This window comes from Saccopteryx leptura, chromosome 2, assembly GCF_036850995.1.
Source record: "Saccopteryx leptura isolate mSacLep1 chromosome 2, mSacLep1_pri_phased_curated, whole genome shotgun sequence".
In the NCBI taxonomy this organism is placed as follows: Eukaryota; Metazoa; Chordata; class Mammalia; order Chiroptera; family Emballonuridae; genus Saccopteryx; species Saccopteryx leptura.
The window spans coordinates 240,387,633-240,411,708 of NC_089504.1; the positions used below are offsets into that span (position 1 = coordinate 240,387,633).

General features: G+C 48.6%; 1 protein-coding gene across 2 annotated transcripts in view; it reads right to left on the reverse strand.

Moving 5' to 3' along the window:
• Nucleotides 1–1,392: 1,392 nt before the first annotated feature.
• RNFT2 (ring finger protein, transmembrane 2) overlaps nucleotides 1,393–24,076 on the reverse strand; it is a 57,454-nt gene continuing 34,770 nt past the window's right edge. For both annotated transcript variants that reach the window (XM_066370823.1, XM_066370824.1), the window contains exons 8-11: nucleotides 12,188–12,337; nucleotides 10,843–10,908; nucleotides 10,600–10,701; nucleotides 1,393–4,553 (exon numbers count right to left, since the gene is read on the reverse strand). In XM_066370823.1, coding sequence (XP_066226920.1) covers nucleotides 4,419–4,553; nucleotides 10,600–10,701; nucleotides 10,843–10,908; nucleotides 12,188–12,337 — 453 coding nt within the window. In that variant the 3' untranslated portion in view covers nucleotides 1,393–4,418. The remainder of the gene's footprint in view (nucleotides 4,554–10,599; nucleotides 10,702–10,842; nucleotides 10,909–12,187; nucleotides 12,338–24,076) is intronic.

The following is a 24,076-nucleotide window of genomic DNA, read 5'->3' on the forward strand; positions in this document are numbered from 1 at the left end:
CTAGCGCCTGGGGCAGAGGCCAAGGAGCCATCCCCAGCGCCCGGGCCATCTTTGCTCCAATGGAGCCTCGGCTGCGGGAGGGGAAGAGAGAGACAGAGAGGAAGGAGAGGGGGAGGGGTGGAGAAGCAGATGGGCGCTTTTCCTGTGTGCCCTGGCCGGGAATTGAACCCGGGACCCCTGCACACCAGGCCGACGCTCTACCACTGAGCCAACCGGCCAGGGCTGATGTATTTTTTTAAACTGATTTTAGACACATGCGCGCACACACACACACAAGCATTCATTTATTGTTCTATTTAGTTGTGCATTAATTGGTCGCTTCCCATATGTGCCCTGACTGGGGATGGAACCTACAACCTTGGTGTTTCAAGACGACGTTCTAACAGAGCTAACCAGCCAGGGTGGTGCCTGATGATATTTTTGTGGTGGCTTTATAATATTGCCCTAAGAGGCATGAATTGTCACTTAATGCTACTACAGTTGACCCTTGGACAACTTGGGTTTGAACTGAGTGGGTCTACTTATATGCAAATTTTTAATACTGTCAATGTATTTTCTCTTCCTCATGATTTTCTTAACATTTCCTTTTCTCTAGCTTACTTTATTATAAGAATACAGCATATAATACACATATGAGACAAAATATGTGTTAATCGACTGATTATGTTATCAGGAAGGCTTCCCAGTCAATAATAGGCTATTAATAGTCAAGTTTTGTGGGAGTCAAATGTTATGTGTAGATTTTCAATTGCACAGGTGGTTGGCACCCCAATCCCCTGTGTTGTTCAAAGGTCAACTGTAATTTACATTTTAAATATCCATCCTAATCCGGCACCTGAAAACCCTTCTTAAATCAGCCTATACCTTCCAGGTCCACACGACCTATAGTTAACCATGGCAGTGGGCACTGCAGGTGCCACACCCACATCCCTTCTGCCAGTTCTGTGTTTTGTCCTGTACCTTCGTGTGCTCTGTGGAACCTGGCACCTTTGGAAGCTTGGGGCATCCTCAATGGGGAGCCTGACAGGTTCCCCCAGCACCCGCCCCCCCATCAACTCATTTCCAAGGACTGAGTGTGGGAGTACAGAGACCTCAGTGTGGGATAAACTCTGAGATGCAGTGATGGTCCAGAGCCCGCCGTGGGAGGCTTCTTCCCAGAAAGGCTCCCTCTTGCTTGGCCTCTTCCCCTGCCCGCCCATTCCCTTATTGCTTTGTTCTAGAAGCACTCCCTTAAGGAGCCCGTGCCACTCCATGGGATTGCGCTGGGGGAAACCAGAAGTCAGATGGCCACGCAGTGCACAGAAGGCTTTGCTGCATTTCTCCCCAAATGGCTCCCCCAGCTTCAAGAGGCGACCTGAGACTCAAGACCATGAATGCAAGTTTCGTCGACAGATATTTATTGGCAGGGGGGAACTTAGGGGGATATTGAGAACACCCAAGGTGGCCCGGCTCAGCCCAGAACACAGCACGAGAGAGATTCCAGGACTGGCTTCACAGTTCCTTTCTGCCCCGAGCCTGAGCAGCCTAGAGGTCTCCCAGTGCTCCTCACATCCCCCTCTGTGGAAGGCGACGAGTCAGTTACACTCAGGCCCAAAGCTTGCCTTTTTATTCCCTCACATTTATTATGCTCAAGATATTTTTACCCTCAGAGGTCTATTTCCAAGGACTTCGTGGAACTTGAGTAAGTGAATCATAAACTACTGAGAGCAGGGTACTCTGATCTGATACTCGATGAATCCTGCTTATAATAAATGGGCTGCATAGCCAAGATGGGGAAGGGAGAGTGGCTCTGTTCTTTTCCAATTGCGAATCTCGGCGGCTTTTGTGTTGCATTGGGAATACATTTGGCATTTGGAAAACCCAACACCAGCTCCTCTTCCTCCCTGGAGCAGAAGGTAAATGCTCCCACCTGACAGGAAACCTCCAGACAGGGCTTTCCCCAGAGGGTTAGGGATGAATAAATAAAATCCTACACTAAGTCATCCCACCTGCCCCCAAGTTGTTCCCTACATGTGACACTCTTTATAGTGTCAGAGGCGCGGCTTGTTGTTTGTAGACTATCAGAGAATTCTTTCTGTGGGTGTGGCATAAGCGTCACTGACAAAACCAAAACTGTTGGTGTGTTGACCAGTGATTAACAGTGTTCGTTTCTCTGGTTCCAGTAGCTGACAGACTAGGTTTCACCACACTGGAGACTGGCTACCGGGAGGTGAAGGGACTTCCAGAAGTCATGCGGAGTTTGGAAAATAAACTCACACACAAAAACAGATCCACAGATAGAAAACAGACTGACAGCTGTCAGAGGGGAGGGGCGTTGGAGGGCTGCGTGAAGAAGGTGAAGGGAGTAAGCAAAACAACCCCCCCAAAAACCAAAAATCAACTCACAGACACAGACAACTGAATGGTGGTTACCAAAGGGAAAGGGGGTGGGGAGGTAGGAGAGGGTAAGGGGGGATAAATGGTGAGGGAAGGAGACCTGACTTGGGGTGGTGAACACACAATACAGTATATAGATGATGTATTATAGTATTACACAACTGAAACCTATACAATATTAACCAATGTCACCCCAATAAATTCAATTAAAAAGAATCAGAATTCCAGGCCTGACCCCCAGTGGACTGCTCTATCTGCTCCATCACACGCCGCCACCTGAGTGAGTCTCCTCCAGCTCCGGCCTCTGACGGCCTCTGCAGGCGGGGAGATCTTGCCGATAAAGGGCAGTTGCAGGAGCTCGTGATGCTCCCCTTCGGTTCTTCCTCAAGGCAGAGGGGATGGCGAAGCCACGTCCACCAGGCTCTATTCCCCTCCACTTCCCTTTCTGACTTGATTATCCAGGCAAGTGGGATTGTAACATCGTGGCCATTGCCATAGTAACGGAGCTTGAAAGATGCCACGCAACCCTGGAAGGGATGCCTTGCTGGGTACCAGGGAAGAGCCAGGGATGTCATGGAAAAGACAAGGTCCTGGCTTGACAGCACACAGGGGCAAATGTCGTGAATCTACTGGGGACACGGTGGGCATGTCAACACTGGCCGAGAGCAAGGGGGCAGCAAGGTTCCCACCGTTTCCCCTCTGGCTTTCTTGCTAATCTGCTCACTGGCCACCCAGATTGCTCTGAGTCGCTGCTGGCACCAGCCCACAGTGCCGAGGTTGATAACGCGAGAAGAGGGTTGGGAGAAGGTTAGGGGCAGGCAAGATTCCAGTGGCTTCTAGGTGATCAACTGGGCCAGCTCCCCCCAGACCTTAAAGCAAAGGAGGGAAGCATTCTGCTATGGAGATTAGTAGCTCTGATACAGAGATTACAGGAACGCTTCCTGAGCTCTTGACCATGCCACCCTGGCTTGTGGACAAATCTATCTCATGGATTGTCCCTTTTGCTCTGAAGGCGACCAGGGGAGAGGTACTGTCCACAGGGCACAGGCCTGTTGACAAGTCTGAGGCATAAGTGAGGGAGGGGACAAGACCAAGAGAAAAAGAGAGATGGGTGTGGAGACCCAGTGGTAGCAACAAAGCTGCCCTTCCTTGGTATCCACACGTGATTGAGAATCCCAGCCCAGAGCTTGGGAAAAAGCAATTAGAACCAGGTCTTTGCATGGACCCAGCCACAACTAGGTTTCCAGAGGTAGCATTCAACTGTTTGCATTCTCAGTGCCGCCCAAATTAAGCATGCTAGGTACCTGGTCCACCTGTGGGCATCAAAATCACCTCTTCTGCTTTGAAAATACCATGTCCGCGGGGTCCCACACCTGCAGTGCCTGAGCAGTGGGTGGATGAGTGCAGGCTCCGAAGCAAGACAGGCCTGGGCTGGACACAGTCCGCCACGGCTCGCTGAGTGACCCTGACATAGGTACCACATCGAACTCCGTGCCTCAGTTTCCTCAGTTGTGTGATGGAGGAAACGACAGTCCCTCCCCAGCCAAGCTATGGTGAGGATCACAGGAGCTCACCAGGCAGGATGCCTGGAGCCGCGTGGGCTCCCCAAGGTGGGGCGCGCCGCTTTTGAGTTTGAAAAAGACTTCACAGTGACCCTCATCTGTAGATCTGGGCCATTTTGGGGGGGAGGTAATAACCTCTCGGCCCCTCCTCAGTTTGGTTACTTTGAGTTAACATAACCGACAGGCGGGAGTTGGAGTATTCCCAGTTCTTTGACTTGGAGGGGGTGGGACCTCCCTGACCAGAGACTGAGTATGAATTAGGAGGCTTCCTGTTTGTAGGGAAGGACACATGCGCTTTGCCATGGAACAAGAGAGGAAGGTGAAGGTGGGGAGGACAGGGCCCTGGCTTTAGGGGAAGAGGTGGACAAAGGCAGGAGGCAGGACATCAGGGTCTGAGGCCTGTTTTCCAGGAAGTCCCCAGAACCGAACCCAACAACACTGAGCCTCTGTCATGTCCCTGGGTGTGCTGGAGCTTCGGTCCTAATACACCTGGAAGTGTGCCGAAGTGGCCCCATCCTTCCAGCAGCGCAGGGTGTCCACGGCAACGGAGCGGCAGAGTGGGCAGGTGCGCTCGCGATCCAGCCAGAGACAGAGGCACTCCTCACAGAACACGTGCTGTGGAGACAGCAGTCAGTATGACCAGGATGCCTTACTGGGCGTCCATGACATGCCCACCTAGGTCCTAGGAGCTGGGAACTCAGCAGAAACAAAACAGACAATTCCTGCCTTCTTGAAGCATGTACTCCAGCTGGGGAGACAACTGGCAAAATGAATCTCTAAAATGTAGTGTGTCAGTTGTAAGTGCTAAGATGAAGTGCAGGGGAGGGGGATAGGGCATGCGCGCGCGCGCGTGTGTGTTTGCGCACGTGTGTGTCTATATGTGTGTGTTGCAATGTTAAACAGGGTGGCCTGGGAGGACTTTACTGAGATGCTGATATTGGGTAAAACTTGAAGAAGGATGTGGAGTCAGTCCTGGTGATACCTGGGAAAGAAGTGCTCCAGACCGATGAAACAGCTTGTGCAAAGGCCCTGAGGCAGGAGTGTGCCCAGTGTGCCGAAGAAACAAGGAGAGTTTGGCTGAGCTTGAAGTGTGGTAAGTGGGAGGGGGATATGAGATCAGAATGGGGGGGGGGGGCTTGCCGATTATATAAGGCCTTGTGAGCCTTCGTGAGGACATTTATTTTTCTTCTGAGAGAAGTAAGGTCCATGGCAGGAGTTTGAGCAAAGGAGTGATTCGATATGATTTGCACTTTAAACTGGTCCTTTTGGCAGCTGGGGTGAGAACAGACCACAGGGGTCAAAAGACACTCAGGGAAACTGGAAATATTAAAAAAGTTCCACCACTTTGTGGCTTTAACCTAGACTACTGATTTCACCTCCCTTTACCTCAGTTTCCTCATCTGTAAAATGAAAATAACAGTATTCCCCTCAAAGGAAGAGTAAAAGTACTTAGACATGCCAATCAAATGTAGTATGTGATTCCTGACTGGATCTGGGATGGGGGGGAAAACCCTAGCTATGAATGACAATTTTGAAGATAGTTGGAGGAATTTAAATATTGGGATTTTATACCAACTTCAAATTTCCTGGGTGTGCTAGTGCCAATGTGATAATGGGAGAAAATGTCTTTGTTCTTAGGAGACAGATGCTGAAATATTTAGGGATGAAGAATTAAAATGTCAGGAATTTATTCCTAACAGGTTCAGGAAGAAAAATTTCTATCAAGAAAAGCAAACGCAATAAAATGTTAATGGTCGGTAAATCTAGATGAAGGACAAAAGTGTTCATTCTCTATTCTTCAACTTTCCCGTAGGTTGAAAAATTTTCAGAATAAAACGTTTGGGGAAAATAATATAAAAATCTTAACAGTTTGTTCTTTTAAAAGTAAAATAATAAACAAATAAAAAAAGAAGGCACTTAGAACAATGCCTGGCCAAGTGTTCTATACATGGTGGCTATTATACAGTCATAGTTAGGATTCTATTCAGTCTGTTTATTTTCTGTCTCTCTATGCCAGACTGGAAGCTCTCTGTAAACTGATTCCTAGCACGGTATGCAGTAGGTACCTAATTATGGAGTATTCTAAAGGAGCTCCATGATATTGTAGGGGTATGTTGCAAGGTGGCCAGTCTGATAGGGGGAGGGTCCTCAAGGAAGGCGTCTTGGAGGTAGGGACAAGTGTTGAGGCCTGAAGGATGTGTAGGAGTTATCTGGGTGGAGAGAGGGGGTGGGGATACAGCATTCCGGGCTGAAGGGGAGAGCTGTGCAAAGGTCCTGAGACACGAAGGTGTCTGAGGCACCCAGGGATGGCCATTGTGGCTGTAGTGAGGCAGGTGCCGGGGAGTGGGGGCAGAAGGTGAGCAGGCCACAGAGACTCTTGAAGGCCATGCCCGGATCCTCACCACAGTCTGAAGGGCAGGACCCAAGGGTCAGTGGGCCCAGCAGCTGCCCCTGAGGGCAGTGACTGTTGCTGATGTGTTCCCACTGCCCAACCCTGAGCCTGTACAGAACAGGGGCTCCGTCAGTGTAGCTGACAAATGACAAATGAATGCCAGGGCGGATGGAAGGTTCTAGATACGAGGATGATTAAGACCTGGCCCCTGACTTCCAGGAGCTCACAGCCTGCTCTTCAGAGAATTAGGCAGGCCAGAATCTGGTGCCAAAGTAAGAGACTCAAAACACAGGTCCCCCGGGAGGAACGCAGGATCCTGGACTGCCTCCAGCACCTGGTGGGGGGCTGGGCTTCCGGGCTGGGAATGTAGATGGGGTGGGTTTAAGGTCAGTGGGAATGCAGTGCTGGACGGTTCACCGCTGCCTGGCGGTGCCTCCTGGAGCCGGGAGGTGGGTAAGGAGTACCTGGGGTTGGGCCAAACACCCCACTCTCACCCTTACTCCCATCCAGACCCCTGGTTTTTGCCCAAAGATTCAGGAGCAGGCTTTCTGAGTTACCTTAGAGTTACTATCTCCCCCACCCAGGTGTCTGTAAAAGCAGAAACAGTAAAGGCCTATCACAGAGCATCAGGGTGTGAGGTTCCCAGATGCACAAAATCAACAGGAGTCCCCCTTCTCCTGCCCTCTTCCCTTTATAATCATCAACACTCAAGAAAAACAAAACAAACTCAGAGTGGCCAAGAACTAGAGGGCAGTTTGTTTTCTATTCACACTCTGACTCTTCTCTTTGGCAGCGAGTCCTTTCAATAGGCCAAGTTTCTGTCTTTTTGTTCGAAATGCCTTTTCCCTGACCCCCTGTGGGCTGGCAGGAGGCGCGCCATAAATACTGTGGAGTGACTAACTGGGCAAGTGCATTCAGTCTGAGCAAGAGGTCTAACTTCTGCACATGCTCAGTTTCTGCCTGACTAGCTTCAATGGACAATCTGCTTCCCAGGCCCTGGCTCTGGGGGTGGGGGTGGGTGAATGTGGGCAACACACTGATCTTAGTGTGTCACTAAGGGGAGACAGAATATTCCTTTAGCCTAGTGGGCTCTTTATTCATCTCTCTTTCTGTCCATCCATCCATTGATCCTATATCCATCTATCTATCCAACTATCCATTCAGCTACTCATCTATTTCCCAGCTACCCACCTATTCACCCACCCAACTGTCCATCTATTTCCCCAGCCAACCAGCTACCCACTTATAACTCTATCCACTCATCTTTGGATTCACTCACCCACCCCTCCACCTGGCTACCATCCATCTCCATCCCAACCATCCATTTGATTTCATTCTTTCCATCCATCCATCCATCCATCCATCCCACCATCCATCCATCCCATTTCATCCATCCCACCATCCACCCATCCATCCATCCCAACATCCATCCATCTATCCACCTAGTATTTACTGAGTCAGTATTGTTGCTGTACCAATATACCAGAGATACGTGGTTGGCACTCTCAAGTTGCTATTAATTTGGTAAAGAGAAGACAGACCTTACACAACCAGTAGCCTAATTAACTATCTAGCTCACAACTGGGATAAGTGCCATGAAGGGAAAACAGGATCTATAAGGCCATACAACTAGGAGCACCCAGTAGGTCTGGGGAAGCGGACTTAGGAAAGTCTTTGTTAGGAAAGAAACATTTGACCTATACATTCACTTGGTCATTCATTCAATGCACTTAGGAATGAACAAGGCCCTTTCACCTGTGGAAGTCACCTTTGCCATTCCCAGCCCAGCTCACAGCAGCAAAGCAGGACTGAGACGTGTGCTCTGCCAGGCCATGCTTGTGGGCTTCAACCACCACTGCGGGTGGCTGCCACTCTGAGGTCTGGGACAATGGAGTCTTGTCCAACCCCTCCCAAGAATTCTACTCCATCTCTGGGAAGATGGCATGGTATGAGGGAAAGCACGGGAGAGAGACGAACAGACTAAGGCTCGGAGAGACTGCCAGAAGGGAAGAAGAAACAGTTTCACCTTGACATCATGTTCAAATCCTCACTGCTACTGAGAAGGAAATACAGATGGCTCGGAAGCGTATGAAAAGATGCTCATAATTAGGGAAATGCAAATTGAAATTGTACTGAGATAGCGCTTGTCACCTGTCAGATTGGCAAAGCTCAAAAAAAGGCTCGAGAACGCTGCGAGTTGGTGCGGGAGGGGAGCAGGAGGTTGGGTCGCACTCGGTACTGGACCGTAAGCAGATACACTCTTTATGGAGGGCAACTGAGCAATGTCTGTCAAAACTGTACACCCTCTGACCCAGGAATTTATCCTACCAAGAGCTCGCACATGTGTCAAATGGAAGGCGTGCCAATGAGAGCTAATGTTTATTGAACTCTGGGCACGTGCCAGGCGTGGTTCCAAACGCTTCACTTAATTAACTCACTGAGTCCACACGATGGACCCACGTAGGTGCTGTAGGTCTCCCTGTTTCTGAACTTTCATGGCAGCCACATTTGTAATAGCAAAAGATTATCAGCTACTCCATGCCCATCAAGAGGAGAATGGTTAAAGAAATTGGGGTCCTATCCAAAAAGTAAAAGGAGAGGCAAACAAGGGGCAATTTCTTCACACAAGAGTTTCAAGTCAAAAAGGGAAGTTGTGGGATGCAGCTTGGGTAGAATATGCTGCAACTTATGTCTTCTTGAAAAAGACACGTTCGTGTGTGAACACATATGTTGATCAAGCATCTCCGGGAAGACAGGCAGGAAACTGGTAACAACAGTCACCTGAGTGGGTATTTAGAGGGCTGGGGGCCGAGACAAGGGTAGGAGGCCAGTCACCGCTTTCCTTTTAATACCTTTAAAACATTTTCTTTTGAAATAAAATTTTTTTATTTTGGAATAATTTTAGACTAACAGAAAAGAAAAAAACAGAGACTCCTCACATACCCCTCACTCAGTTTCCGTTTCCCTTTCTATTATCTTGCATGGCCGTGGCCAAAGCTAAGAAGCCCACACTGATCCACGACCATTGACTAAACTCCAGGCTTTATTAGGAGCCCATCAGACTAGTTTTCCTACTCATGCCCTTTCCCTGTTCCAGGATCCAACCCAGGTCCCATATGGCATTCAGTTGTCATGACTCCTCACTCATGAATTCCTTACGTCTGAATTTTGGATCATACAGAAATATTCTCGATTTTAAAATAAATAAATAAAATAAAAAATGAAAAAAGAAACAAAACCAAACCCCACAAACCTGCTATAATCCCCAACTAGCAAAAGCAAAACACATTTTGCTGAAGCTAAAGAAGGACCCCACCTCCTGTCTTCTCACCTCTGGAAGGTGGTGGTGGTGGTGGGGAGGAGCCATATGCTCTCCATTCCTTCTGGGCTGCAGGCTAGGACGCCTCCCAAAAGCCTTTCCAACGTGGAGCTCATCACTGTCTGTCCTGGTCCCCTGGGGATGCTGCATGAATCTCTCTTACACAGCACTTATCACCGCCTGCCTTGTTTCATAGTTATTTATGTATGTGTCTATCTCCCCAAGGAGACCGTGAGCTTCCAGAGGAGGGACAGGGTCTGTGTACCCTCTGCCTCCCCTCCCTGGTGTTTGATAGGGTGCCTGACTCATACACATGTGCTGAATTGACATCTTAGCCCCTGATGTCATAAGAAAGAGGAGGAAGAGGAGGATGGATACATTTAGGTAGTTAAAGGGACTAACAGGTACTTACTGCTATGGGTTTTGACCCACAATGAATAATAACAAAAACAAATGGCAATAATAACTACAATAATGATTATAGAAGAGCAACTTTTATGGCTAAGTAATTCAAATTAAGCTCTCTCCAGAGATTATCTTGTGTAATTGTAATACAAACTCTACAAAGTAGGCATTATTGTGATACCCATTTTATAAATGAAAAAAACCAAGGCTCAGGGAGATGAAGTGACCCTCCCAGGGTCCAGAGTGTGGCTGGGTTTCACAATCGAGATATTCTGACACTGTGCCATACTGAATTCTTCACTTGTGACATTGAAGCTGAGGTTCAGAGAGGTGAAGTAACCTGCCCAAGACTACCCAGCTAATGAGAGACAGAGCTGAGATTTGAAGTCAGTCAGCTGACTCTAGTCTGGACCACACAGTTCTCTAAGACCCATCCCAGAGCCCCAAGGTTGGGTCAAGGGACAGGCCCTTGAGATGTTTGCATGGGGCGGGGTCTGCTGGTCCCCCAGCCTCAGCCTAAGATGTCCCTGCCCAGCCCTACTCACCTGGCACATAAGGATCAGAGGCTCCCGGAACTCGGCCTGGCAGATGGCACAGATATCACCAGCTTCTGTGCACTGCTGCCCAGTGGCCCGGACTCCATAATTCTGTTAGTGGGAGGGGAGAGAGACAAACACAGCTGTGGAACCTTGTTGGAGCGATACCCTGAGAAGCATGATGAGATCTGTTTCTGGCTCCTGGCCCCTAGTTCCTGTGGCTTTGGCCAGAAACACATGAAGCTGACCCACCTGAGAGGTGCAGAGAAGCTTTACTGCTTTCCTGACTCCACCCACGCGGCCACAGATGTCAAAGGACTGAAAGGAGAGCAGGGAGATGGTTGAAAAGTGTCCAAGGGTTATACAGGGTCTCTCTCACCACTCCTGAGCAACCTGCACTGACCCCCTCATCTCTGCCTCTGAGCATGCTCATGGCACTCCCTCCCATTTGAAACCCCTCCTTTCCACCCGCTTGGCTTGCCTTTGGTCTTCCTGCCTTACATCAATAGCCTTCCCTGGACCTGGGCCAGGATAGAAAATACATGGCATGCATTCTGTATTTGCCCTTCCCAAGCCCAGGTCAGGCATTGCTAATCGATCATGGCACTCTTCATCTGAGCCTCATAATTCTCCCTCTAGCACTCTAGTCAGCCACTTCCAGTCGATCAGGATCAGCAGGCAAGATAAGTCCCGTTGCAGACACTGCATGGATTGCCTGGCTAGCTAGTCCTGATGGGAGGAAGGACCAATGCTCCCAGGATTCCTTAAAGCCAGACACAGAGAAGGAAAAAACAAAGAGGAGGACGTACTTATGTTAGGGGGGAACACTGATTTGTACTGATGAAAAGAGGAGCACTTTATACTGATCCGCAGAGCTGAGGGTGTACAACTCGGGAGGAACAGAAAACATGCAGCAGCAGTGTGGTCTGTGGGTAAGGGCGGCAGGGCTGGGAGGCAGGCTGCCTGGGTTTGATAACAGCACATGCTGTTTGTTACCTCTGGTGACCGACCCCAGGGGCAAGTTACTTTTCTGAGCCTCAGTTTCCTTGCCCCTAACATGAGAGTAACAATGGTGTGTCTCTTGAAGGGTTACTCTAAAGAAGATTATGTGAAAGGATAGTATCTGGTGAGCTTTGTGGGCAAGAAATGAGGGTGGATTTCACCAGAAAGAGGAGCGCAGTCCTAACGTGGGCTCCAACGTGGAGAAACCTCAGCGAGAGAAGCCAGACTCACAGGCTCACACACTGTATGACTGCATTTATATGAAGTTTCCCGAATAGGGAAACCCACACAGATAGAAAGAAGATGGGTGATTTCCAGGGGCTGGGAGAGGGGCGAGTGGAGGAATAGGGAGTGACTTCTTCATGGGTACAGGGTTTCTTTTTAAGGTGATGAACACATCTTGGAATTAGACACAGGTGGTGGCTGCTCAGCATTGTGAATCTGCTACATGTCACTGAATTTTGTGTTGTATGAGTTCTACCTCAGTTTAAAAGAGAGAGAGTAGGGTGTCATTCCAAGCTCTCCACCTGGCCCCAGGCCCGGCTAGTGAGCAGGGCCTTCTGTAGGCCAGCCCTCCAGTCCCCGGCCATCTCACCTTGCAGAGGCCATACAGGACCATCAGGATCCCTCCCAGAAAGTAGCTATTGGAGGAGTCATCCCCCATGATGTATTTATACCACAGCTGGATGGGGACAAGTGATCGAAACAGCTGGCTCAACTCCTCAATGACCAGATAGAACTTTCCCTGCAACCACACAGAAAGCATCAATTATTATTAGCAGTAAAGACCCAAAGGACCTAGCTGGGGGGGCCCCCAGCCCGGGCAGTAATGACATTCCAGGTCACAGGCAGGCCATTAATCAGCTTTGGAAAGCACTCAGGCCCACTCCTAATGGGCCTGAGATATGGCCGGGGAGACGTAGCCCCTGCCCATTGCCCTCACCCGCTGCCACCAGCCCAGAAGATCAGAGCTCCATGGATCATGTTTCAGGGAAGGAGAAACCAGACACCTTTGCTAGGGAGCCAGAGTGTGGGTCACTCCCTGGTGCCTGCTGTGGCTTTGAGGGCTCCAGGCCAAATGTGAGGGCACATTCCCTGCCCTGCACACAGATCACTCCCATCTCATGAGGGCTGACCAAGGCATCACGGGCCCATCCTTGGATGCATGGGCGGGATGGACCACAGGATGCAGGTGAGCACAGGCTGAGAGGTAGATGGGGGAAGATGTGTCCTCCTTCCCAGCTCCATCATCTGCTGTTACCAAGGAGGCAGGATAATATCTGATGAAATAACATGGACTTGGGGACTCAGGCAGGGCCAAGTTTGAATCTTATTTTGCTGCATGTTCGTGAGCCTCAGTTTCCACGTCTACAGAATGGGACTCACAGTTCCTATCTTACGGGGTTGCTCTGAGGATTAAAGGAGGTAAATATGGAATGCACTCAGCATTGTGCCTGCCATAGAGTGGTGCTCAACAACTTCTATTTCCCTGCCTCCCTTTGCCCTTGGACAAGGCCCCCAAGCTTTCAGTGGCCAGTGCTACTGAATGGAGCTGAAAATAACCCAACCCTGTTGTATAGTCTAATAAACTTACACCTACTCGCCTGACCAGTCAGTGGCGCAGTGGATAGAGTGTCAGACTGGTATGCGGAGGACCCAGGTTTGAGACCCCGAGGTCGCCAGCTTAAGCGCAGGTTCATTTGGTTTAAGCAAAGCTCACCAGCTTGAACCCAAGGTTGCTGACTTGAGCAAGAGGTTACTCAGTCTGCTGAAGGCCTGCAGTCAAGGCATGTATGAGAAAGCAATCAATGAACAACTAAGGTGTCGCAATGAAAAACTGATGATTGATGCTTCTCATCTCTCTCCGTTCCTGTCTGTCTGTCCCTATCCCTCTCTTTGACTCTCTCTCTGTCTCTGAAAAAAAAATAAAAAATAAAAATTTAAAAACAAAAAAAAACCCCTTACATCTACTTATGACCCAGCAATTCCATTCCTAGGTTTATACCCAAGATAAATAAAAACATATGTCCACCTGTATGCTAATGGTCATAACAGTTTTATTTGTAATGTCCCCAAACTGGAAACAGCCTAAACATCTGTCAATGGGAGAATGGATAAACAAATTGTGGTAGATTTATATAATCGGATATGACTCAGCAATAAAAATGAACAAATGGCTGACACATACAACATGGATGAATGTCACAAACATTATGTTGAATTAAAGAAGACATTTATAAAAGAGGACATAATGTACAATTCTCACATATAGTAAGTTCTAGAACAGGCAACACTAACCTGTAGCGATAGCAATCAGAGCAGTGGTTACCTGGAGTGAGGGATGGACTCACTGCAAGGGGGCATTAAGGAACTTTGGGGAGTAATAGAAATATGTTATTTAATGACTGGGATGATGGTTACAGGGGTGTATACATTTGCCAGTACTCAGTGATAGATATGCTTCAAATCTGTGCATTTTACTGTATTTAAATTCTACCTCAACAAAACTGATACAAACCAAGGAACAAACAAACCTAGAAACAAACAGCCCTGCTCCAGGCATGCATAGCCTTAAAATGTAAATAATCTTTGCTCTAGCAGTTCTACTTCTAGAAATTTATCCTAAGAAAATAATCAGAGATGTGTGCTAAGATGCGCCAATAGGAATGGCCAGTGTAGAATTCTTTGTAATAGTACAAACCAAAACAAGTTACAATCTAACTGATCAGGATAGAGATCTATGATGGAAAGCCAACAGCCATTCAAACATTACCCTGAAAACTAAGTACTTCATAGTGAAGAAATCCAGCACGTACCACATTCACCAAGTGATCGAGGTTAATATCCCCAGTAATAAGTCATATTGACAACCTGAACCCCCTGATATGATGCACACAGTATCATTTTTGTGGTTTCCTGGTCAAAAAACTCATAACCCCAGTAAAATCATGAGAAAATAGAAGACCAATCCAAACTGAGTGACGTACTACAGAATAAACTGTCCAGCCTCTTCAAGCGCCAAGGTCACAAAAGACAAAGAAAAGACCAAGGAATTGTCAGATCCAGGAGGATAAAGGGGCCAGGACAAAATAAATGTAACATGGGATCTTGGATTTGATCGTAGACCAGGAAAAAGACGTGAGTGAGACAGTTGGCAAAAGCAGAGTAAGGTCTGTAGTTTGAATGGTAACGGTATCCATGTAAATTTCCTGGCTTTGCTAACTGTAATATGGTTTTTTTTTTGTATTTTTCTGAAGCTGGAAATGGGGAGAGACAGTCAGACAGACTCCCGCATGCACCCGACCGGGATCCACCCGGTACGCCCACCAGGGGGCGACGCTCTGCCCACCAGAGGGCGATGCTCTGCCCCTCCAGGGCGTCGCTCTGCTGCGACCAGAGCCACTCTAGCACCTGGGGCAGAGGCCAAGGAGCCATCCCCAGCGCCCGGGCCATCTTTGCTCCAATGGAGCCTTGGCTGCGGGAGGGGAAGAGAGAGACAGAGAGGAAGGAGAGGAGGAGGGGTGGAGAAGCAGATGGGCGCTTTTCCTGTGTGCCCTGGCCGGGAATCGAACCCAGGACTTCTACACGCCAGGCCGATGCTCTACCACTGAGCCAACCGGCCAGGGCTGTAATATGTTATATTAGATGTTAATGTAGGGGAAGCTGGGTAACGGGTACAGCAACTCTACTATTTTTGCAACTTTTCTTTAAGTCTAAAAGTTATTTCACAATAAAAAGTTAAAAAAGAAATCATCCTGGCAATGAATATCTATTGACTCAGGGAAATGCTCACATTATAGTTCTAAGTGGGAAAGACACAGAATGCAGAAACACTCATTTTCCTTGTGTTTTCTGTCTTTTCCAAAAATATTTTGTGTGTGTGTGTGTGTGTGTGTGTGTGTGTGTGTACAGAGCATGTGATATGTTTAAAGGAGAGGAGGGAGAAAAAGTTATAAAAACATGTTGTGTATCCATCAAATGGATGGCACGCGGGATGTGGATAGAGACTGTATAGCCGCCCTGTTATATTCTTGATGGGCTGGGCACTGGCCACTCGGAAGGGGACGCCTTGAAGTGGACGTGCCCATTTCTACTAAGGACCAAGGAAGGGCATCCAGAGGCCTACTCACCCCGCTGCCTGACCTCTGTGACTGCTCGGCTGCCTCCCCGTAGTGAAGTCGTTTCCCAAAGAGCCTTCTTGCCTCCTCTGGACTTCCACCAGACCCTGACCTCCGGAAACGTCCCCTGGAGGGAAACGCGTTTCCCCCGGGGAGCCTGTGGGAAGGTGGTGGTGACAGGGTAGCAGAGATGTGGGGCAGGCCCATCGTGTTTGTTTTATATGCCAAAGGTATGAAGAATGTGGGAGCAATGGAGCAGCAGCTCAGTGACGCCCAGGGCAACCCAGCGCCGACAGCAGGCTCCAGGCTCTGCAGAATAACCATGCTGGGAGCACTGTTTTTCTGAACCACCCAACCTCAGCTGCCTGAGCCGCCCTCAACGCTCAGTGCATGTTCCCTCTCATTCTGGACCAACAGCCCAGTCTCTCCCAACGTCCAACCTTAACTGGCTTTTGTCATCCTCCTTGAATCTCCAAAGCATACCTCCAAAGAACTTTCTTCTCCTTCTCTCCCATGCATGCATGCATCCATCTTTCCTTTCTTCCTTCCTCCCCTTCTTTTCCCTCCCATCCATTGATGTTCCTTCTCTTCCTTTCCTTCCTCCCTCCCTTCCTCCCATTACTGCTGACGGGGACTGCAACACATCCCCAGAATTTCAGAGCAGGCCCTTGGCCCTTCTCTCAGTTAGTTCTCTATATAAAACAAGCTCTTCCTCTGCGATGGCACCCTGGTCCCCTGTTCTGCACCAAGCTAACCGCTGTTCCTTTTTTGGGTCTTAGCTGTCACCTTTTGTGAGAAGCCTTTTCCAACTCCTTAACTAAATCAGGTGCTCCTGTTACACCCTCTAAATCACTCCTTTACAGCACTTCTCACAATATTTAAAAAGTCATTTTCACATCTGTCTGTCGCACGTGACCACAAGCCCCGAAAGCACAAAGATAATCTGGCTCTGGGCCGTATCCCCAGCATCTAGCACATAGTAGGTGCTCCTTTCGTAACTGGGGGCCTCTGGAGCTAAAGATCCTTCCTTCATGACTCACATAAACTCCCTAGAGTTTGCTGATGAGGAAGGAGAGTTGGAACATCAGAGAGCGAATGTCTCTTTTTAAGCCAGCTCCAATGTCACGGGAAATAAAGGGAGTGACTGTCTGTGCAGCTTCACATTAAAGGTAGCAATTAGCTACTAGGGGGCGGGCCACTTGGAGAAGGAGATAAAACCACCAGGGAAAACTGGGCATATCCCAGTGAAACCATCTCTCTCTAATTAAGCAGTTTTATAATTCCAGGTTTCTTAAGCATGTTATTTCTGACGACCATCAAATGCAATGTGTGGTTTCTCTGGGGTGTCAGGGAACAAGGAAAAGTGATCAGATTAGTGTGGCCTCCCTGCCACCCGTGATGGGGGAATGGGATGGGGATACCAAGAGTTCTTTACTCTGGGATTCTGATAAAGGGGGCAGGAGCAGTCAAGGCGGGAAGGCAGATTCTATTCTGACTTCCTTACTGCTACGATGGGGGGGGGGGGACATGAAATGGGAAACAAGGAAATAACAGAGGGCTGACTCTGGAAGGGGCTGGCAAACAAAGGAGAGTGCGATGCTGAGAAACAGACAACATGGCCAGAGAAGGAGAATTTTTGAGAATGCACCTACATAGGAAAGATGGTTTGAAGAGCAGGGCTGAAGAGCAAGGGGAGAAAGAATCAGGTCATTATTAGCAGTGTAAATGGATAAAGAACGGACAGATGGGGATGAAATATTTCCTCCGCATCAAGATTAATAATGAATATTCATATAGCTTTGCCTGTTTATGAATCTCTTTCATACACATTTTCTCTTCTACAGAAGCAGGACAGCACAGTGGTTAAGGGCATAGGATCTGCAGTTCCACCTAAGTTGGTTGATTCTGGACAAAAATGTAAATGCTCTGAGCCTCAGTTTCCTCATCTGTAAATGGGATATACATGCACAGACAGACACTCCCACACACACGTTTTGGCAAACCCACCAGCTCTCTGGAAAACAACAAAGAAAGGCCTTGATTTGTGTGATTGACAATTTCTGTGGTGTGGAGTTTGAAGTCAGAAAGCTAGATGTGCATGTGTGCATCCTTCCTAGCTGTGTGGCCTTGGGCAAGTTGCTCTCCTTCTCTGGGCCTTCGTGTTCCATTCTGGTGATGGGATTGTTAACCTAGTTCTGACATTCTGGGCCTCTAAGCTCTGTTATAAGAACTATTGATGCAAAGAGTCTTGTATGCATGTCTCTTCTGGTTAAGGGACAGAAAACTAACTTGAAGTAGGTTACACAAAAATGAGATATATTGCGTTACAATGCTGGGAAGGCAGGGGTGGCCCTGGCTTCAAGGACAACTAGATTCAGGAGCTCAAACAATGTAGCCAAAGATCTGTCTGTATTTCTATCATTCTATCTTTCTATCTTTCTTCCTTTCTCCCATCTCTCAGCTCAGGCTACTGTCTCTGCTACTTCTTCCATCTAAGCTCCTCTTCCTGTCAAAGTTTCACTCCCTCCAGCCTGTATGGGCTCTCTCCAGGTCACAGTTATGACAACCACGATGATGATGACTTAGCTCTTACTATGTGGAAGGCACCAGTCTGCGCACACAACACTTTGAGGCAGGTGTTATTAATGCTCCCATTTCACAGATGAGGAAAGTGAGGCACAGAGATGACAGGTAACCCGCTTCAGGTGACATGCCTAGAAAGTGCTAGCTCGACAAACCTGTGGCAGTAAAGATGACCACTGGCAAGCTCAAGCCAACTCCCTTATGGCTTCACCTCCGGTATAACACAAGACCTTGCTTCTTCTCTTGGGTCTCTTTACCAAAAAGAATGGCAAAACCCAAATGGCCCTACTGAAGTCAAGCCTCCATCCTTGTGACCAAATTCTGAAGCGCACCTTAGCTATGCATCACTATGATTGGTTAGACCTGATCACGTGGCCACAGGGTGGGCGGGTGCCGTGACTGACAACTTCATCAGAATCACAGGAAGAGGGCGAGACAGTTCCCCCAATAAATGGGTGTGTAAAGAAAAGGAGCCCGGAAAGTTTCCTTGAACCAAAGCACCAGATCAGAGGGAGTTGTTCTTGCAAAGCCCTCGGTGGAATACTCGAACTGCGGTGGGTTTCTCTCATTTGCTTTACCAGCCCTGGTCTACTCCTGCTTTAGCTCCCATCGCTACAGGGGTCTGGGCCACACTTTCAGCTTCAAAATGGGCGCGCTGGGCAGGAGCGAGGGGCTGAAAACAAAGACTTGTTTTCCTGGGAAGGCGGCTTGTGGCTCTGTTATGATTGTAGGCTGCATGGGGAACCGCAGCTGACAAGAGTCCTTCAGAACAAAATAGCCAGAACAGTGACCCCAGAAGTGCTGAGCCCATCAGCTGAGGGGCATGCAGGCGGGGCAATCTCGGTTTTCTCCACTTTGTGAAGGCTGGGGGAGGGCGAGAGCTTGAGAACCGACTTCAGAACAGGGTGGCCAGGAGTGATGGGCTGAAGAGTGTCCAGGGGTCTGGGAATAGAAGAAAGGCTAGAGGAATGCAGGCAAGGAGGGAGATAGACATAGGAGAGGAAAAAAGGAAATGTGGGCAGAAGAGAGGAAAGAAATAAGAAGTTAAAAGCCAGAAGGAAAAGGGCGCCCAGGAGTGAGAAACCAGGCATAGAGGGGGAGGGGAGGGGGAGAAAGAAGAAAGTCAACTCTATTATTAAGCACTCACTAAGGCCAGGAGTTGCACATCAAATGCTCCTCTGGTGAGGCAGTTGTGATCATTCCCATTTCTCAGATGAGAAAGCTCAACGGAGGCATGGGAGGGAGGAATGAGTGGAGGGAGGGTGCAGGGAGAGAACTGGGGTGGACTGGCTCACATTTTGGGGATGAAAGTTTGTGGAACACTGGCATGCTGTCCCCAAACTCTGATAACCCTAGGGGATGGACATTTGTTATAAGCTCCGATTTACAGGCAAAGAATAAGGCTCAAAGAGGCAAGGTAGGTGGTACAAGATTTAACTCCCGTCTGACTTCTCATCTGGTGCTTTGAGCCACCATGAGGAACAGAGAAAGGGCAGTTCTAGGAGATGAACTGAGAGGTAAGGAGAGCGAAAGAAAAGATACAGGTATGTGATGAAGGAGAGAACTGGAGCGATGAGATAATTCAGGATAATAGGTACCCTCAGCAGGGGTACTGACCAGAAAGGTAATGACCTTCCATGTACTAGAAGTGTTCTATAGATGCTGGGCCCAATACAGTAGACATTCATCACGTGGCTATGGAGCACTTGAAATATGACTAATTTCGAAATGAGATGTACTGAAAGCATAAAATACACAGGGAATTTCAAAGCCCTAGAAAAACAGTAACAAGAAGGTAAAATATCTCATTAAAACTCTTTATCTTGGTTACAAGTTGAAACGATATAATTTGGACATACTGGGATAAATAAAACATTATTAAAATTAATGTCACCTGTTCCTTTTTACTTGTTTAATGTGGCTACTGTAACATTTTAAATTGCCTACGTGGCTCGAATTATATTTCTATTGGAGAGCCTCCTGATATCTTGAAACATACGGACATACATATGTAAAAATTCATCGATCTAGTATATTTATAATTAGAACACTGTACAATATGTAATTTATACCTCAATAGTAAAAAAAAAATATTTTTAAAAAAAGGAAAGAGACGAGCACGCCAGGAAAGATAGAGGCTGAGAGTAAGGCAGTGGGGGGAGGGGCCGGTGGGGGCGGGACCAGAGGCAGACAGCCGCTTGTTACCTGGCAACGGGCGCTGCCGGTGACGTCACCGGTAGGCGGCCGCCATTAATCTCCCTACGGGAGGCGCGGGCGGGCGGGGCTGCCTACCTCCTCCTCCCCCGGGCCGGATGAGATCACCGTGGCGGGCGGCCGGCTGTCCCCGCGCTCCCAACAAATCGACTCTTCGGCGAGCGCCGGCATCTCATGATCTCATGGCCCCATGGGACGGCGCCTGCAGATGAGGTCACAGCCCCGCGCCCCCGGCCGCCGGGGTCTACGCACCGCCAGCTCCCGGCCGAGGCCTCCGGGAGACGCTAGCGCCAGTACCAAGCCTACAGCCCGTGGCCCCTAGGCCTCCGCAGACAAAGGAGGTCGCTAATTGTAAAAAGCAAAGCCGCCTTTTCCATTCTTTTGATCCGTCTTCATTCGGCCTCTTATTTGAACATTTCCCCCCTAAGGCCATGTGTGCAGCAGGTAGTTATCGCATCAGTTCCCTGGACTTGGGGTCAGGAGCCACGGGAGGTGACTTGCCTACAGGATTTCACAGGTGCCTGGTAGAGGAAGTTCTATTCTTAGCTGTGTTATAGACTGGAGAACTGAGGCTCAGAGGGATAAGGGACCTGCCCAGGTGGCCCAGCTAGGAAAGGATGGAGCAACGACTTGAGGTGGGATGGTGTGAAATGGCCTTCTGACTCTCCTCTTGGTCCCCCTAACAGTACCCCCATACATTTGGACCTTTCTCCCAGTCTTTCTCTGCTCTAATGGGAACAGTGAGAGTAGCCTATGCTGGCTGGGTGCCCAGGATGTGCTGAGCACTTTATAGTAAAAGTCACTGCTGTATGTTATAAACCCACTGGAGAGGTATGATGTGGACTAGTATGCAGATGAATACCGGAGGCTCAGAGAGGTGAAATGAGTTGCAGAACTGGGATTTGAATATACAGCACAGCCACCTTTCCATTACTCTACACCACTTCCAGAAAAAGATGAAGGCTTTCCACTGACAGTGGACCATATACCCTCTCTCCTCTCTCTCTCTCTTCCCTAGGGTCAGCTATCAGGCGGTAAAAGTGGGGCCAGTGAGACCCTCCTAGAAGGCTTCACAACTCAGTTGGCAGCAGCAGGTTCTCCATCACTTACTGCTCATTAACACAGCTCCTCAGCAGATCTCCAGCAATACACATTGCAAGGGCTGATAGGGAGAAAGGAAATGACATTTACTGAGTGTCTGTGATGAGCCAGGCCCTAGTACCAAGGACAAAGGTGTAAAGGGGTAATTTCCAGCCCCGTTTTGTGGAAGAGAAACTTGAATCTATTTTAACCAAAGTCGGATGGCAAGGAATTACAAGCGTCAGCTCAAATATTTATATTTTCACAGAGAAAGTCCTTCCCATTTCCCTAAATGAGTCCTCCGTGAATTTACTTTCTGCTTAGTGCTTATCACACTTTGAAGTTTTATGTTTGTATGTTTATTTGTGTAATGGTGATTTCCCCAAATAAATGACAGCAGGGTCCCTGGTCTATTTCATTCACTATTGCATCCCCACACTTCAGCAGTGCCTGTCATATAGAGTAGACACTGAAATATTTTTAGAGTGAATGCTAAGAATTGGTGGCTCAGGTTGGTGGGCAGTGCTGACATTCAAACCCAGGTTTATTTGAACATGAAGCTTGGGCTTAGTCCATACTTTCTAGGAAGTCTTAGACTTCCTCTTGGTCCCTGTACCTTACAATACCATCCCTCTGGTGCTCACTCAGAGCCTATTAATTTTAAGTTTACTACAGTACTGACAACCTTGATGTCCTGGTTTCCCAACCTTGCTTGGTAACAGAGTAGAGGGCACAAGGAGAAAGTCACTTGACTGCTAGGAAATTAGGTGTGGAAGGGCCTGCTTTGGTCTTTAATAATAACTCAGCAAGGAAGGAGACATAAAAACTACAGAAAGGCAGGCTTGAGGAAAATGAGGGGATGGAAACCACAAAAACGTCGTGGTTTCTTATGAGCAAAGAGAGGGAGGGAGATGGATGGAACCCAAGAGGCATCACAGGGAGCTCCTACGGCACTATTAATTTTCTCCTTTTTAAGCTGGGGGTATATGGGTATTATAATTTTTTAATACCTTACATGTATTTTTTTTTTTTTGTATTTTTCTGAAGTTGGAAACTAGGAGGCAGACAGACTCCTGCATGCGCCCAACCGGGATCCACCCGGCACGCCCACCAGGGGGCGATGCTCTGCCCATCTGGGGCATCGCTCTGCCGCAATCAGAGCCATTCTAGCGCCTGAGGCAGAGGCCACAGAGCCATCCTCAGCACCCGGGCCAACTTTGCTCCAATGGAGCCTTGGCTGCGGGAGGGGAAGAGAGAGACAGAGAGGAAGGAGAGGGCGAGGGGTGGAGAAGCAGATGGGCACTTCTCCTGTGTGCCCTGGCTGGGAATTGAACCCGGGACTCCTGCACGCCAGGCCGACGCTCTACCACTGAGCCAACAGGCCAGGGACACATGTATTATTTTTTAAAAAGCCACAAGTTGAAAATCTGTTTGCCTACTTTTTAAAGTTGACTATAACAACCCCATGAGGCAAGGGGTAAATTAGTATTCTCAATTTGCATATGAGGCTCAGTTTCAGCAAAGTTCATCATTTTGACTAAGATCCCACAGCTAATAAGTGGCAGAGATGGGATTTGAATCCAGGTTTGTCTGATGTCAGCATGGATGGTCCTGCTTCCTGAACTAGATATTCAATTTTAAAGACCAGAGTCGGTGAAAACCTGCCATCGCCTCCCTCCCATCCCCAATCTCCTATATAGTTTCTTTCTCTGTTTTAGTTTCTATACCCAGGATGAGGAGAAGATCAGAAAGCATGCCAATGGCTAGGACTGGCCTCTGGTGCTGTGGCCCCAGAGGCCAGCTGACAAAGTGTCCTTGGGGCCAGGCTGAGGCCCTGCAGGAGTCACTATGCTGCAAGGAGAAATCTGCCCCTTGCCAGCAGCAGTCTGGCGCCCAGTTAGGTTGGCTATGGTTCTCTTGGTTTAAGAGCCTTGGCCTGGGGAACAAGAAGGGCCCAGGCCACGTGTCCCAGCAACATGCACATCAAGAGCTTCCTTACAAACAGGGCCCAGCTCCCTGGGACCCAGGAGAGGCCTAATTATAAGGTGTTGATGATTAAGCCTGTAGTGGCCTGGGACCCTGTTAGCTGCAGAAAGGCGGCCTCTTCCCTCTGTCCCAGTCCCAGGTGAATGGATGTGCTTATCTGTCCCCATGTCAGCACAAACACTCTGATCCAGAACCATCTAAGCCTGTCTGCCTCCTAAAGCACTAGGGCTTAGGTGCAAGGGAGAGATGGAGGCAGAGAACAGCAGAAGGTGCCTCCTTTCCTGGTGATCTTAAGCCCATGACTTGGAAGTAGACAGACAGGGCCCCCAATCGCAGGTCTGCCCTTGTCCTGGGAGGGTGACTTTGCCTAAGTCACTCCTCAGTCTGGGCCTTAGTTTCCTCATCTGCAAAGTAGGCTAAATAATGACCTCCCAAAGGTGTCCACATCCTAATCCCTGGAACCTGTGGATACATTACCTTAAACAGCATGAGGAGTTTTGTGC